This window comes from Symphalangus syndactylus, chromosome 1 (assembly GCF_028878055.3).
Source record: "Symphalangus syndactylus isolate Jambi chromosome 1, NHGRI_mSymSyn1-v2.1_pri, whole genome shotgun sequence".
Lineage (NCBI taxonomy): Eukaryota > Metazoa > Chordata > Mammalia > Primates > Hylobatidae > Symphalangus > Symphalangus syndactylus.
Genome location: NC_072423.2, coordinates 95,588,680 through 95,604,259, shown reverse-complemented (window position 1 = coordinate 95,604,259; position 15,580 = coordinate 95,588,680). Strand labels below are relative to the sequence as shown.

The window sequence follows — 15,580 nt, the reverse complement described above, 5'->3', positions numbered from 1 at the left end:
GCCTCTGTCTATGTGAGCATAAGCCACAGGAAACAGCCCTAGGAAACCTCACATTAGTTTAGGTATCTTCTATTTTCCATTCCCCTGGCATTAATCATCAGCATGGCAGCGCACCAAAGACCACTAGCTCCTCAAATAAAGAGCTACAAGCCAAAGCCCCAGTAAACAGTGCTTCTCTCCTACAGTGTGTACAGCACATGTTGGGAAAAGGCAGGGAAAAATTTGCCTTATCTTACTTCTGAGAGGCTCAGAAGGAAGGTAGCAGGACGAATACCACAGCCAACAATGGTTTGTTCAATAAATAATTGACAGCAGTCAACATGAGCTCTTTTGATCTGGTGTTGTAAGCAGTCTCTTTTTTCTTATGACTCAGTAGGAGCAGGGCCACACCAAATAGCACTAGAGTGCCTGGAGAATAGAGTCCCATGAAAACACATTGGCCCGTAGAAAAAGGAGAACAGAGACATATCAGAAGCACCAGAAGGGAGGCTTACGAACCTTTCCCCAAATTTGTATAAGCTCCCCTTCTCCTCGTAACTTTCCTCAAAGATTAGGAGGGCATTGAGAAACACTTAAATTTATGTCCCAGGGTTTATTGGATTAAAAAGCAGAAGCCAACTCCTGCTCATGCTCAGTGGTTTTCAAATTTTACTCTATTTAAGAATCACTTGAGGCCAGTGTGAGTGCTCATGCCTGTAATCCCAGCACTTTGGGAGGCCGAGGTGGGAGGATCACTTGAGCCCAGGAGTTCAGAACTTGTCTCTACAAAACTAATAATCATGGCCGGGTGTGGTGGCTCACACCTGTAATCCCAGTACTTTGGGGGGCTGAGGTGAGTAGATCACGAGGTCAGGAGTTCGAGACCAGCCTGACCAACATAGTGAAACCCCATCTCTACTAAAAATACAAAAATTAGCCAGGCGTGGTGGTGTGTGCCTGTAATTCCAGCTACTCAGGAGGCTGAGGCAGGAAAATCGCTTAAACCCGGGAGGTGGAGGTTGCAGTGAGTCAAGATTGCGCCATGGCACTCCAGCCTGGGCGACAGAGGGAGACTCTGTCTCAAAAATAATCAACATCATCATCATCATCATCATCATCATCATCCAGTGATTCTGATGCATGGGTTTCATGGACCAGAAAATGAAACCACTGTTTTATCTCTATCATAGATAACCTTTCTGATTGATAACAAATTATCACCCATCTAGCAGATAAACACCAAAGGTTCCCTGTTGCATACCTGAATAAGAACAGGTGTGCATTTTTTAATCCACCTGGAAAGGCAGCATGATGATGAAAAGTTCCCAGCCTTGCTATACATCAGAATCACCTGAGAAGTGATTTTATTTTATTTTATTTTTTGAGACAGCATCTCAATCTCTTGTCCAGGCTGAAGTGCAGTGGTACAATCTCGGCTCACTGCAACCTCTGCCTCCTGGGTTCAAGAGATTCTCCTGCCTCAGCCTCCCGAATAGCTGGGATTACAAGAAGCCGCCACCATGCCAGCTAATTTTTGTATTTTTAGTAGAAGCGGGGTTTCGTCGTCTTAGCTAGGCTGGCCTTGAACTCCTGGCTGCAAGTGATCCACCCACTTTGACCTCCCAAAATGCTGAGATTACAGGCATGAGCCACCGCACCCAGCCTGAGAAACTTTAAAAACATACCGACAAGCACTTGGGGATGCCGAGGAAGGAAGATTACTTGAAGCCAGGAGTTTGAGAACAGCCTGGGCAACAAAGCAAGACCTCCATACAAAAAATAATAATACAAAAAACAATTAAAAAGTTATCCAGGTGCGGTGGCATGCATCTGTAGGCCCAGCTACTTGGGAGGCTGAAGCAGGAGGATCACTTGAGCCCAGGAGTTTGATGTTGCATTGAGCTATGCTCGCACAACTGCACTCCAGCCTGGACGACAGAGCATCTCTAAAAATAAAAAAATTTTTAAAACATACTGAGCCCTGAGCCCCACCTCAGTCCATCTGGAAATCAGAATCTCTGGGGAGTGAGTATTTTAGATGCTCTCCAGGTAATATATTGTGCGGTTAACATTGAGAACCGCTGATCCCTAGGGAGCAATATATGAAGTGTCTGTTGATTTCTGGCCAACCAGATCTAGAAATGTCATCATTTAAGCGATGCATCAATATATGAATCTTTTCTATAGGATATATTCATTTTATTAAGCAAGGTTTTTCACTGAACTTCTTTATTCTACAGAAATATATCTAATTTAGATGTGTGCATTACACAAAATTTCCCTCTGTCTTAGCATTTGGCACACCCCAGCTGGCAACCCCATTCTCTTATACTTACCCCAGATTTCCATTTGCTGGACTGGAAATGCACTGTGGAAATCCACAAAGAGAAAAAGCAGCAGAGTTTGTCCTTGAGGGTCCATATTCTGAGACTGATCCCCCTCACTGGATTCTACCTGATAACTCACATCTGGAAGCACCAAATCTAGAGGACAAGATATTACACGAATTTCCAAGATAAGTAAAGCCCTCGAAATACAAAGTGACTACAGAACCTGTATTCTGAACAAAGAAGGATCTGAGAATAGGAGATCTAAATTAGAACACTCATTTACCCTCCTGAACCTGTTTCTCTATCCACATGATGGAAGCAAATCATGACTCACAGAAAGAACATTAAAATAGTAACTAGGTGTGTAAAATGCAAACCAAACAGCACTCCTTTACATTACTGAGAGGCACTACACAATAAATTCACTGATTCCTTGTACAACTTTCTAAGGCAGGTATGGCTGGTAAGAGGTTAGATTCACCTGAGTGTAATGACAACAGCTAATTTGTGTTACATGCCAGGTACTGCATCAAATGCTTATGTACTATTTCAACATTTAGACTTCACAACAACAGTATCGGATAGGACCTATTCTTATGCCCTTTTACAGATAAGAAAAGAGGCACAGATAGGTTAAATACCTCGTCCATCGTGAGCCAGTAAGTGGTGGAACTGAGTTCTAGATTTTGCCAGACTGACTAAAAAATCTGTGCTCTTAGACCCAATACTATGTATTTGTATCCCCAAATGTAATCCATTGCCCAGTGGTCACTTTCTAGCACCTGGATCCTTTAGAATACAATCAGGGTAGTCCTATATTTCAGATCCATGTAGAGAAGTACCTCCATGTGGATCTTGGTTCTGTCCTTTAGAGTAATAAGGGAGGGAGATGAGAGGACATTTTCTATGTTATTCATTTCCAAAGTTAACTGAGAAAGTTCAGGACCGTGAATTGGCAAAAAACTAAATCAGCAAAGCCCAAAAACCAAAATGAAAGAGAAAAGGAGGTATGGAGATCCCTAGAAATTCACCAGTCATATCTCTATTCGAAATCGGTGGAGTCTATCATTTCCTCTAAGATACTGCCCCATCCCAGTAGGCTTCAATCTTCTCATACCAGTCATAGCCACAGAATACCTCTTCCCTACTGGTCATCTTCCTCAGGAGCCAGACGACCAGACTACCTTCTAAATTTCAAAGGATTCTAGTTAGAACAGTCAATCTCAAAACTGCAACCCCTCCTAGATATCAGCCCATGGTCGCATACTCCAATTTCCCAGTTTTATTAGCTCAGTTATTAACCTCCAGCTTTTAGCATGATTCACCCAAAGCTGGTGTGGTTAGAGCTTACGTGAATATTACAGCCAGCTTCCTAGGCCTATACTATTACATCTTGCATTTGTATGTGTTTTAATTTTTTCTAAGGAATTTTATGTGGATTTTCTCAGTTCATTATGAAGCATTTCTCTTCCACAGTAGTTCAGAGGTATCATTGCTCCCTTACTCACCTTTGTGAAGGCCCAGAGTTGACAGATTAGGTACATTAGAAATCCTCTGAACAAGTATCTAACAGAAGGACCAGGAATAGAGGAGGCAGCAGAGGAAGTAAGAGGAGAACCAGTATCAACATGCAATGCCAGGCCGGGCGCGGTGGCTTACACCTGTAATACCAGCACTTTGAGAGGCTGAGGCGGGTGGGCCACTTGAGGTCAGGAGTTCAAGACCAGCCTGGCCAACATGGGGAAACTCCGTCTCTACCAAAAATACAAAAAACCATTAGCCAGGCATGGTGGCGGGCACCTGTAATCCCAACTACTCGGAAGGGTGAGGCAGGAGGATCACCTGAACCCGGGAGGTGGAGGTTGCAGCCAGCCAAGATCGTACCACTGCACTCCAGCCTGGGCAACACAGCAAGACTCTGTCTCAAAACAAAGCAAAACAAACAAAACAAAAACAAACAAAAAAAAACCATGCAATGCCAAAACAAGCTCTGAAAGAGCTTTCCCTGTTTGACACCTGTTTGCCTCACTTCAAGTGGTCTCTCACATTTGGCCAGACCCCGACCCCTAAACCCCAACCTGGGCCATCAGATCTCTGGTCATATTTTTATATACACATTCTATTCACATTTCATTTCTCTAATATTCTTCAAGTTTCTTAATTCCTGTGCAGAAAGAGGGAGGATATACCTCTATCCAAATTGAGATCCAAATTGGGTATCATACACAAATGGTATTTTTTCCAGTCAATTAAAGAAGAGGTATCTTTGAAGAAAGTAGTCATTGGCTGCTCCCAAGTTGACAATATCAGAGGCAGACCCAAAGGTCCATATAGAAATATGTGTAGTTGCTAAAGAAAACTGTCAAATTTTAGTATCTTATGGCTATGTATTCACTTGTATAAAAAACAAACATAACACTGACCTGGTTTACACTCCCATAAATGTGCTATGCAGTTACTTTTTTGTTGTTTTTTTGCTTTTTTGTCTTTTTTTTGAGATGGAGTCTCGCTCTGTCACCCAGGCTGGAGTGCAATGGCGCCATCTCAGCTCACTGCAACCTCCACCTCCCGGGTTCAAGTGATTCTCCTGCCTCAGCCTCCCAAGTAGCTGGGATTACAGGTGCATGCCACCATGCCTAGCTAATTTCTGTATTTTTAGTAGAGACGGGGTTTCATCATGTTGGCCAGGATGGTCTCGATCTCTTGACCTCGTGATCTGCCCACCTCGGCCTCCCAAAGTGCTGGGATTACAGGTGTGAGCCACCATGCTCAGCCTATGCAGTTACATATTAAGTCTTTTCCACACTGAAGACAGATGTGAGGCACCAGAGACAGATCCACTAGGATCCCCAGAAATTTATTCTGGGTTTAATAAGTGTGAGCTACAGATATAATATTAAGACAGTTTATTCATCTGGTTCACATGATCATAGATTTGAAAGGTACCACAGGTTAACATTGTTTTAAGTTCTAAGTTCTTGGGGTACAAAGACGAATATCCAGATAATACCTGTCCTCAAGTTTATCATATTTACAGCATGGGAGACAGACATAAAAGCCAATACAATGTGATACATGCTAGAAGTATATACAAGAGAATATTTTCTAGGAAGTATTTGAGTATACTCAGATTGAGAAGGAAACTTCCTCTGATCGTCTCCAAACCTATTATCTAAAACAAAGGAAGGCATGCCCCTGAAATGGTTTCTATCTCTGAACTTCCCATTCCCACTCTCACCCTATCTGTAAGCCAGGGTTTCTTTGGGCCAGATAATTCTTCACTGTGGTGGGCAGTCCTGTGCACCATAGGATGTTTAGCAGCATCCCTAGCCTCTAGCCACCAAATGCCAGTAGCACCCTTCCTCACATTACCCCCTCCATGACAATAAAAAAATATTTCCAGACATTGTCAAATGTCCTTTAAGGACAAAATTACCCCATTAAGAACCACTGTTTAACCTTTCTGGTCCACTGAACCAAGGCCAGAGACCAGAATGTGTACTTTATCTTTCTTCATTTTCATCCTCTTTCTTACGAGGTAAACACAAGGTATTGTGAAGATTAAAATTCCTACCCAGTGGGCACTGAGGCATTATGGAAAGGCTTTATACCCATAAATGAAGTCTCCCTCACAAATCTCAGAAGGCATTAGCACATGAACTAAGGCTGACTCACTGTTTAGGGCAAGAGGATTTTAAGATGCAAACTCAGGGCAAGGCGCGGTGGCTCATGCCTATAATCCCAGCACTTTGGGAGGCTGAGGTGGGTGGATCACGAGGTCAGGAGATCGAGACCATCCTGGCTAACACGGTGAAACCCTGTCTCTACTAAAAATACAAAAAATTAGCCAGGCGTAGTGGCGGGCGCCTGTAGTCCCAGCTACTAGGGAGGCTGAGCCAGGAGAATGGCGTGAACCCGGGAGGCAGAGCTTACAGTGAGCCAAGACTGCGCCACTGCACTCCAGCCTGGGCGACACAGCCAGACTCCGTCTCAAAAAAAAAAAAAAAAAAAAAAGATGCAAACTCAGAATAAGAGGGGAGTGTTTGAAGAGCCAAGATGTGCAGTTGTCTTATAATTGGGTTATTTAAATCATTTACATGTAATATGAATATAGCTATAGTTGGGTTTAAATCCATCATCTTATCTCTTTTCCATTTGTTGCTTGTATTCTTTGTTTCCTTTTTCCTCTTTTCTATTTTTGGATTAGAAATTATTTTTTACATTTTAAAAAGTGTTTTCTCTCTCTCCCCACCCCCCTTTTTTAAGAGACAGGGTCTCATTCTGTTGCTCAGATTGGAGTGCAATGATGTGATCATAGCTCACTGCAGCCTCAAATTCCTGTGCTCAAGCGAGCCTCTCTCTGCATCAGCCTCCAAGGTAATTGGGACTACAGGTGAGAGCCACCATGCCTTCCAGGAATTCCATTTTATCTCTTTTTTAAGTTATTAGTTATAACTGTTGCATTAAACTAGGGATTGCCAGGCTTTATTAGTATACAACTTTAACTTATCACAGTCCACCTTCAACTGATATTATAACAATTCATATATAGTCTAAGAATCCAACAATATACTTCCACTTCTCTCCTCTTGGCCTTTGTGCTATTGTCACACGTTTTACTTCCATAGATGTTATAAACCTTATACATTATATTTTTGCAGATCCATGATCAATGAACCCTAAGCATAAGAAATATGAAGAGTACAGGCCGGGCGCAGTAGCTCATGCCTGTAGTCCCAGCACTTTGGGAGGCCAAGGCGGGTGGATCACCTGAGGTCAGGAGTTTGAGACCAGCCTGGCCAACATGGCAAAACCCCGTCTCTATTAAAAATACAAAAATGATCTCACCGTGGTGGTGAGCACCTGTAGTCCCAGCTACTCGGGAGGCTGAAATGGTACAGACAGAAATCATTTCAGGGGCCTGATTGAACTCAGGAGGCAGAGGTTGCAGTAAGCTGAGATCACACCACTGCACTCCAGCCTGGGCAACAGAGTGAGACTCCGTCTCAAAAAAAAGAAATATGAAGAATATAGAAAATGATAGCAAGACATGTCACACACACATACATAAAAAATTAGCCAGGTGTGGTGGTGTGCACCTGTAGTCCTAGCCACTCAGGAGGCTGAAGTGGGAAGGTCACATGAGCTTAGGAGTTCAAGGCTGTAGTGAGCTAAATCAAGCCACTGCACTCCAGCCTGGGAAACAGCAAGACCCTGTCTCTACATAAATGAATAAAGCCTCAGTGAACTGCAGGATAACTTTAGGTGGCCTAATTCAGGAATGTGTAATTGGAGTCCTGAAGGGAGGGACTTCAAGACTTGTTTTTTAAAGATTTTTTTTTTTCTGGTAAGGTACTTGCGAAAGGAAAATTAAAACTCAAGACCCCAAATCACTATGCCAAAAGGAAATAATTTAGCTGAAAGCTGAGTCATGCAAGAAGCTGCCTCTCCTTTTGTTCCTAAGCAGGTAACTACAGATAAAGGGTTAAATACCTCTACAGGTAGCTACTCTTATGTTCACCTTCTATTATATAAAGGGCCAATTTACTGAGCACAAGACAAATACATAATTGACTATTCCCCTACTTGCTCCTTTTCTCTTGTAACATATGGATTCAATAATGTGATCATCCCCTCCCTCTTTCCCCTCCAGCCTGCATTTCCCCTTTAAATACTGAAGACCTCAAAACCATCTTTAGAGAAAGGCACAGACCTGTCTCTGAGGAACATCCTTAACCTTGGCAAAATAAACTTTTAAACTGATTGAGACCTATCTTGGATACTTTTTGGTTTATATACTCAAGAAGGATATTTTGTGTTTTTAAAAGGACAAAAGTATTTTGTATCTACCGGCAGAGCCACCACTTCCAGTGCTCTTCCTTTTTTGGGTAGATCCAGAATTCCACCTGGCAACATTTTTCTTCTACCTAAAAGATTTCTGTTAACATTTCTTATAATACAGGTCTTCTGGTGATAAATTCTTTCACCTTTTCTATGTCTGAAAAATTCTTCATTTTGCCTTTTTTCTCTCAGTACTTTATAAAGATGTTACCCCACTTTCTTCTAGCTAACACTGTTTCCAGTGAGAAATCTGCCATAATTATTTTGTTCCTCTACAGATAATGTGTCTTTTTTATCTCCAGCTGCTTTTAAGATTTTTTTATTGCTGGCTTCAAATACTTTGATTATGATGTGACTTGGTATAATTTTCTTCATATTTCTTACACTTAGGGTTCATTGATCATGAATCTGCAGGTTTATAGTTTTCATTAAATTTGGAAACTTGGGGGTGAGACCCTGTCTCTACAAAAAATAAAAATAAAAAAGTTAGCCAGGCATGATGGTGCATGCCTGTAGTCCCAGCTACTCAGGAGAGGCTGAGGTAGGAGGATTGCTTAACCCCAGAAGTTCGAGGTTGCAGTGAGCTATGATCGCACCACTGTGCTTTAGCCTGGGCAACAGAGTGAGACCCCTTTAAAAAAGTTATTTCTCTGAATTTACACTCACATATCTTCTATCTGATGCTAAAAACTTTGGTTCCTAACATTGTTAACATAATTATTTATCATAAGTATGCATACAATAATTCCAATATAAAATACCAATATTATTACTAACAATCATGCCACTGAATAAATTTTAAGAGGTCTTTGGACTTCCATTTCATCCTTAGAGTATATCCTGCTAAGAACGTATAGTCAAAACACCATGTTCTAAAGTCTGTTGAATTAATTCTTCTTGTTACATAGATTATAATTTTAACATAATATACAGGTAAGTTTATTACCTTTTATGTTGAGGAATATTTGGATTGGATATGAAATTCTAGGTTGGTAATGATTTTATTTCAAGACATTAACACTATTAGTTTAATAGTGTTAGACTTCTGTTGGTATGGGGAAGTCAACTGTTAATTTATCTTTTAAAGATGATTTGTCCTCCTGACTGATTTTAAGATTTTTCTCTGTTTTTCATCTCTTTAGGTGTAGAAATCTTTTTTATTTATACTGCTTGATTATTCTGTTCTTAAATCTGTCTCAGCCATCCTGGCGAACACAGTGAAACCCCGTCTCTACTAAAAATACAAAAAATTAGCTGGGCGTGGTGGCAGGCGCCTGTAGTCCCAGCTAGTTGGGAGGCTGAGGCAGGAGAATGGCGTGAACCCGGGAGGCGGAGCTTGCAGTGAGTCCAGATCGCACCACTGCACTCCAGCCTGGGCAACAGAGCGAGACTCCATCACACACACACACACACACACACACACACAATCTGTCTCAGTTGTTTCAGCCATTAACTCTTTAAATATTGTTTCTGCCCCGTTTTCTCTTCTCTATTCTCTTTTTGGACATCAATTAAATATACATTAGACAGTTTTACTCTTTACTCTGTTAACCCCTCTCTTCTGTATTTTCCATGACTTGTCTCTCTTTGCTTTATTTTTGCTAAGTTCTTGCTATCTTTAGCTTTTAGTTTACGAATTCACTTAAGTTGTACTTAATCTGCTGTTAAACCTGTGTACTAAATTTTATTCAACATTGGTTATTATATTTCTTGATTCTACCATTTCTGTTTTGTTCTTGTTAAAAGTTATTTCATATTTTACAGTTTCAGTTTTCTAGTAAAATTTTCAAACTTTGCTTTCATTTTCATAAACTTAGTAAGCATAATTTTTCATTTTATCTTTTTTTTAAACAGGTCTCATATCACCCAGGCTGAAGGGCAGTGGCACGATCATGGCTCACTGCAGTCTTGAGCTCCTGTGCTCAAGCAATCTTCCCACTTCAGCCTCCTGAGTAGGTGGGACCACAGGCATGCACCACGCATGCTCAGGTAACTTGTATAGAGATGGGGGTCTTACTGTGTTTCCCAGGCTGATCTCGAACTTGCAGGCTCAAGCGATCCTCCTGCTTCAGCCTTCCAAAGTGCTGAGATTACAGGTGTGAACCACCACACCCAGCTAAGCATAACTTTTTAAAGTCAATATCTGATATCACCAGTATCTGGAGTCCCAGTGGGTGTTTCTGTGACTTTATTTTTGCTAGCTCTTGTTCATATTATCTTGTCCTTTCTTACACCTGGTTATTTGTGACTGTGCATGTGTGTGTGCATATGCACCATGGGACACTGTATTTGAAAAAGTGTTAAATAATTGGGAACATAGGATGCAGTTATTTTCCTCTAGAAATTTTTGTTTGCTTCTATAAGACATCTAGAACTAACAAATCTAAAATCATCCTAATCCAATTTCAAAGTTTAAGATTTTCTGGCCTGCCTAGATGACCAAAAAGCATGTACAGTCCATGTGAAGAGTGATTTATTTCAGGTTCACCTTACTCCTTAAAATATAGCCATCTAGTTATCCCTTGCCCAAGGCAAGAGGTGTTTTTAGCAGCGCTCCCAAGCTCAGCAGGTCCTGGATTCTTTGGCCTTCTTGTCCTGCATTGATTTAGAAGTATTAATACATCTTAGCCTCTCAACTGCTTGCTCTAATTGGCAAACTACTCCAGGGCAAAAGCATCCCCCAATGCTAGGCTCAGTTCTCTGTAATTCAAACCTCTCCTAAATCATGGCACAGAAACTCCTCTTCACTAGCTCTTTGATGCTTTTATGATTTGTTTGTTTGTTTGTTGAGCTGGAGTTTCGCTCTTGTTGCCCAGGCTGGAGTGCAATGGCGCGATCTCTGCTCACCACAACCACTGCCTCCCAGGTTCAAGAGATTCTCCTGTCTCAGCCTCCTGAGTAGCTGGGATTACAGACGTGCACCACCATGCCTGGTTAATTTTGTATTTTTAGTAGAGATAGGGTTTCTCCATGTTGGTCAGGCTGGTCTCGAACTCCTGACCTCAGGTGATCCACCCACCTTGGCCTCCCAAAGTGCTGGGATTACAGGCGTGAGCCACCACGCCCAGCCTGCTTTTATGATGTTTTAATATTTCATCCAGCCTTTGCCTTCAGTGAGAAGGTTAGTCTAAATTATCAAGTTTGCCACTTTCAGAAAGTAAAATCTCACCAGAATTTTCATAGCTAGCTCTCTTTTTTATTTATTTTATTTTTATTTATTTTTTTGAGATGGAGTCTCGCTCTGTCGCCCAGGCTGGAGTACAGTGGTGCGATCTCGGCTCACTGCAGGCTCCACCCCCCGGGGTTCACGCCATTCTCCTGCCTCAGCCTCCAGAGTAGCTGGGACTACAGGTGCCCGCCACCTCGCCCGGCTAATTTTTTGTATTTTTAGTAGAGACGGGGTTTCACCGTGTCAGCCAGGATGGTCTCGATCTCCTGACTTCGTGATCCGCCCACCTCGGCCTCCCAAAGTGCTGGGATTACAGGCGTGAGCCCACCACGCCCGGCCAGCTCTCTCTCTTTTTTAAAACATCATCTCCTTAGAGGCTTCACTGACCATATTTAAAATAACGTCTCCATCATTCTCTATTACTTTGTTCTATTTATCTCCACTGCACTTATCACTACCTAATATCTATCTGTTAAATTTTCCCCAAGAGGACAGACAATTTGTTTGTCTTATTACTTCTAGACGATGGAATGAGGAGGAAGAAGAAACTTATTAATTTTATACTGTTCTGTACTATCTAAAGAAAAAGCATGTTTTAAAATAGAAAATGTCCAAGCATAGTCTTCATCACTACCCTGCTCCCTCCTCTTCCCTAAAAGATACTATGGTATCTTTTGATATCTGATACGCAACATCAGATAGCTGACATCTATCATACCACGCCTCTTCTGTTCTCTCTCTTTTTTGTTTTGAGACAGAGTCTTGCTCTGTCGCCCAGGCTGGAATGCAGTGGTGTGATATCAGCTCACTGCAACCTCTGCCTCCCAGGTTCAAGTAATTCTCCTGTCTCAGTCTCCCAAGTAGCTGGGACTACAGTCATGCACCACCACGCTCGGCTAATTTTTGTATTTTTAATAGAGACAGGGTTTTGCCATGTTGGCCATGCTGGTCTCAAACTCCTGACCTCAAGTGCTCCGCCAGCTTCGGCCTCCCAAAGTGCTGGGATTACAGGCATGAGCCACTGCGTCTGGCCTGTTCTCATTGTTTATACTTTTCTATAACTTCATTTACTCCTACAGCTTCAATCATATGACAATAACAATTATTAGTATTATTGAGTACTCATTATATGCTAGGAGCTTCACATGGATTATTATACTTAATTCTAAAACAAGCAAACAAACCCCAAAAGAACAGAAAACCAATTTTTGCAAGGGAAACTAAATCTATGAGATAAGTATCATCCTCATTTTAAAGCAGAGGAAGTAAGGGCGTAGGCTGGTTAAGTAAGTTGCCTAGAGTCCCACAGCTAATTAGTAGTGAATTCAACATTTACACTCCTGTGCCATGCTCTAAACACAGCACTATACGACTCTTACCTATGGAGGAAACTGAGACTCTAAAATTCTGTATCTCTAAATCTGACCATTTCCAAGTTCCAGACCAAATTCCTATATAGCTCCTTACTATGTTCAAAAGATGTCTTGAGGCACCATAAACTCAACATGTTTAATGTCAAACTCATCTTCTTTATCCCCTAAATCTGCTATTAATATTTTTTTATCTTGGTGAAAGTATCATTATTCTGTCAGTTATTCATGGAAATATTTTTATTTTTATTTTTTTTTCTTTTTTTTTTTTATTATACTTTAGGGTTTTAGGGTACATGTGCACAATGTGCAGGTTTGTTACATATGTATCCATGTGCCATGTTGGATGAAACTGGAAATATTTTTAAATAGCTTTATTGAGATACAATTCACATACCATGCAATTCACTCATTTTAAATGTGTAATAAAATGGATTTTAGAATATTCAAAGAGTTGTGCAATCACCACCACCATCAATTTTAGAACATTTTCATTACTCTGAAAAGAAGCCCCTCCAGGCCGAGCACAGTGGCTCATGCCTGTAATCCCAGCACTTTGGGAGGCCGAGGCTGGTGGATCGCTTGAGTCCAGGAGTTTGAGACCAGCCTGGGCAACATGGTGAAACTCTGTCTCTACCAAAAATGCAAAAATTAGCTGGGCATGGTGGCATGCGCCTGTGGTCTCTAGGAGGCTGAGGTGGGAGGATGGTTTGAGTCCGGGAAGCGGAGGTTGCAGTGAGCCAAGACTGTGTCACTGCACTCCGGCCTGGGCAACAGAGCCAGACCTTGTCTCCAAAAAAAAAAAAAAAAAAAAAAAAAGCTCCTCCATCAACTTTCTGTCTCTCTGTATTTGCCTATTCTAGACATAGAAATCTGACATCAACCTTAGACGTTTCCTGCCCCTAATCTCTCCCTACCTTAATAATGAACTGGTTACCACATTTTGTTGATTAATTCAGGTGATAAGTCTGGCCTTTCTATGCCTACCACACTTTAGATTCAAGCACTCATTATTATTGTTATCTTTTTTTCTTTTTTTTTTTTCTGAGGCAGAGTCTTGCTCTGTCGCCCAGGCTGGAGTGCAGTGTTGTGTTCTTGGCTCACTGCAGCCTCCACCTCCCAGGTTCAAGTGATTCTCTTGCCTCAACCTCCCAAGTAGATGGGACTACAGATGTACACCACCACGCCTGGCTTTTTTTTTTTTTTTTTTTTTTGAGACGGAATTTCACTCTGTTGCCCACGCTGGAGTGCAGTAGCCACGATCTCGGCTCACTGTAACCTTTGCCTCCCGGGTTCAAGTGATTATCCTGCCTTAGCCTCCTGAGTAGCTGGGATTACAGGCACCTGCCACCATCCCCAGCTAATTTTTGTATTTACTGAGATGGGGTTTCACCATGTTGACCAGGCTGGTCTCCAACTCCTGACCTTGTGATCCGTCCTCCTCAGCCTCCCAAAGTGCTGGGATTACAGGCGTGAGCCACCACGCCCGGCCTAACGGCCTAATTTTTGTATTTTTAGTAGAAACAGGGTTTCACCATATTGGCCAGGCTGGTCTCAAACTCCTGACGTCAAGTGATCTGCCCACCTCAGCCTGCCAAAGTGCTGGGATTACAGGTGTAAGCCACTGCGCCCAGCCGTCAAGCACTCATTATTTTTAATCCAGTTCACTTACTTATTTACTTAGTATTACTAACTTCTGTCTCCCATCCATACTCTATAATGCTGCTAAAGACTTCTCCCAAAACATTTAATGGTTTCTTACTATACAGAGAATAAAGTTCACAATCCTTAGTATGGCACTCAAGATCTACCATATTCAACTCCAGACTACTTTTCTAGCCCCATCTCTTCCTTGTGCACCGTTCATTTCATGCTTCAGTCATATTGGATTGTATGAAAAATGCATGGCATGTGTCACATTTTACAGTTTTCAGATCCCTGGCAAAATTTTCAAGCTTGGCTTTCACATTAGATTATAAGTTTTTATACAAATCATACATATTTGTAGATGCAGAATTCACCTATTAAAGGCTTTCCTAAAACTGGGATATAAAAACCCATTTCAAAGATAACTGGATGGAACTTTTCATCAAAAGGATATGGAAACTGAAGAAATCCTGTTAAGCTTGTTGGAAGAAATCTTTGGGCTGGGGCACAGTGCGGCTGCTGGAGTCAGTATCAGTTCTCCCAACAAGTCCATGCCGGCCACGTCTTCAGGGATGAAAAGCATTACTGGATGTCCTAGCACAGGGTGAATTCTGCTGCAGTGTGATTCAATTGTACCAAAATTTGGTCCACTGTCAGAAAACAGACAAGTCAAATTTAACATTTTTTCCTCAAGAAATTATTTAAAAGAACATTCAAAATTATTTTTATAACCTCTAGCATATGTACAACCATACAACCTGCCATATCAGTTTTGTTGGAATAAATAACTTATGTCTCACTCAGGGAATCACAGCAATGGAAGCAGTAGAAAAACTGGCATTTCAGAGATATCATGGCTCCTGCTTTTGCTGCCACTAATGGATGCTTCTTAGTTTCTCTTTTTAAAAAAACATTTTAGACTAGGCATGGTGGCTCACACCTGTAATCCCAGCACTTTGGGAGGCTGAGGCGGGTGTATCACTTGAGGTCAGGAGTTCAAGACCAACCTGGCCAACATGGTGAAACTCCATCTCTACTAAAGATACAATAGCTGTGCGTGATGGTGCACGCCTGTAATCCCAGCTATTCAGGAGGCTGAGGCAGGAGAATCCCTTTAACCTGGGAAGCGGACGTTGCAGTGAGCTGACATTGCACCACTGCAGTCCAGCCTGAGCAACAGAGTGAGACGTTGTCTAGAAAAATAATTATTATTTTATTTTATTAGAGATGGGGTCTATGTTTAC

At 41.7% G+C, this 15,580-nt stretch overlaps 1 protein-coding gene across 9 annotated transcripts in view; it reads right to left on the bottom strand.

Annotated features, from left to right (window-relative positions):
- The window catches only part of TOP6BL (TOP6B like initiator of meiotic double strand breaks), a 105,470-nt gene that overhangs the window by 30,146 nt on the left and 59,744 nt on the right, over positions 1–15,580 (bottom strand). For 8 of the 9 annotated variants that reach the window (XM_055269428.2, XM_063643574.1, XM_055269351.2 and 5 more), the window contains 3 exons: positions 14,792–14,986; positions 4,499–4,650; positions 2,316–2,462 (listed from right to left, as the gene is read on the bottom strand). In XM_055269428.2, coding sequence (XP_055125403.1) covers positions 2,316–2,462; positions 4,499–4,650; positions 14,792–14,986 — 494 coding nt within the window. Of the gene's footprint in view, positions 1–2,315; positions 2,463–4,498; positions 4,651–14,790; positions 14,987–15,580 lie in introns of all 9 variants that reach the window. The other variant, XM_055269178.2, reaches the window with a different exon arrangement.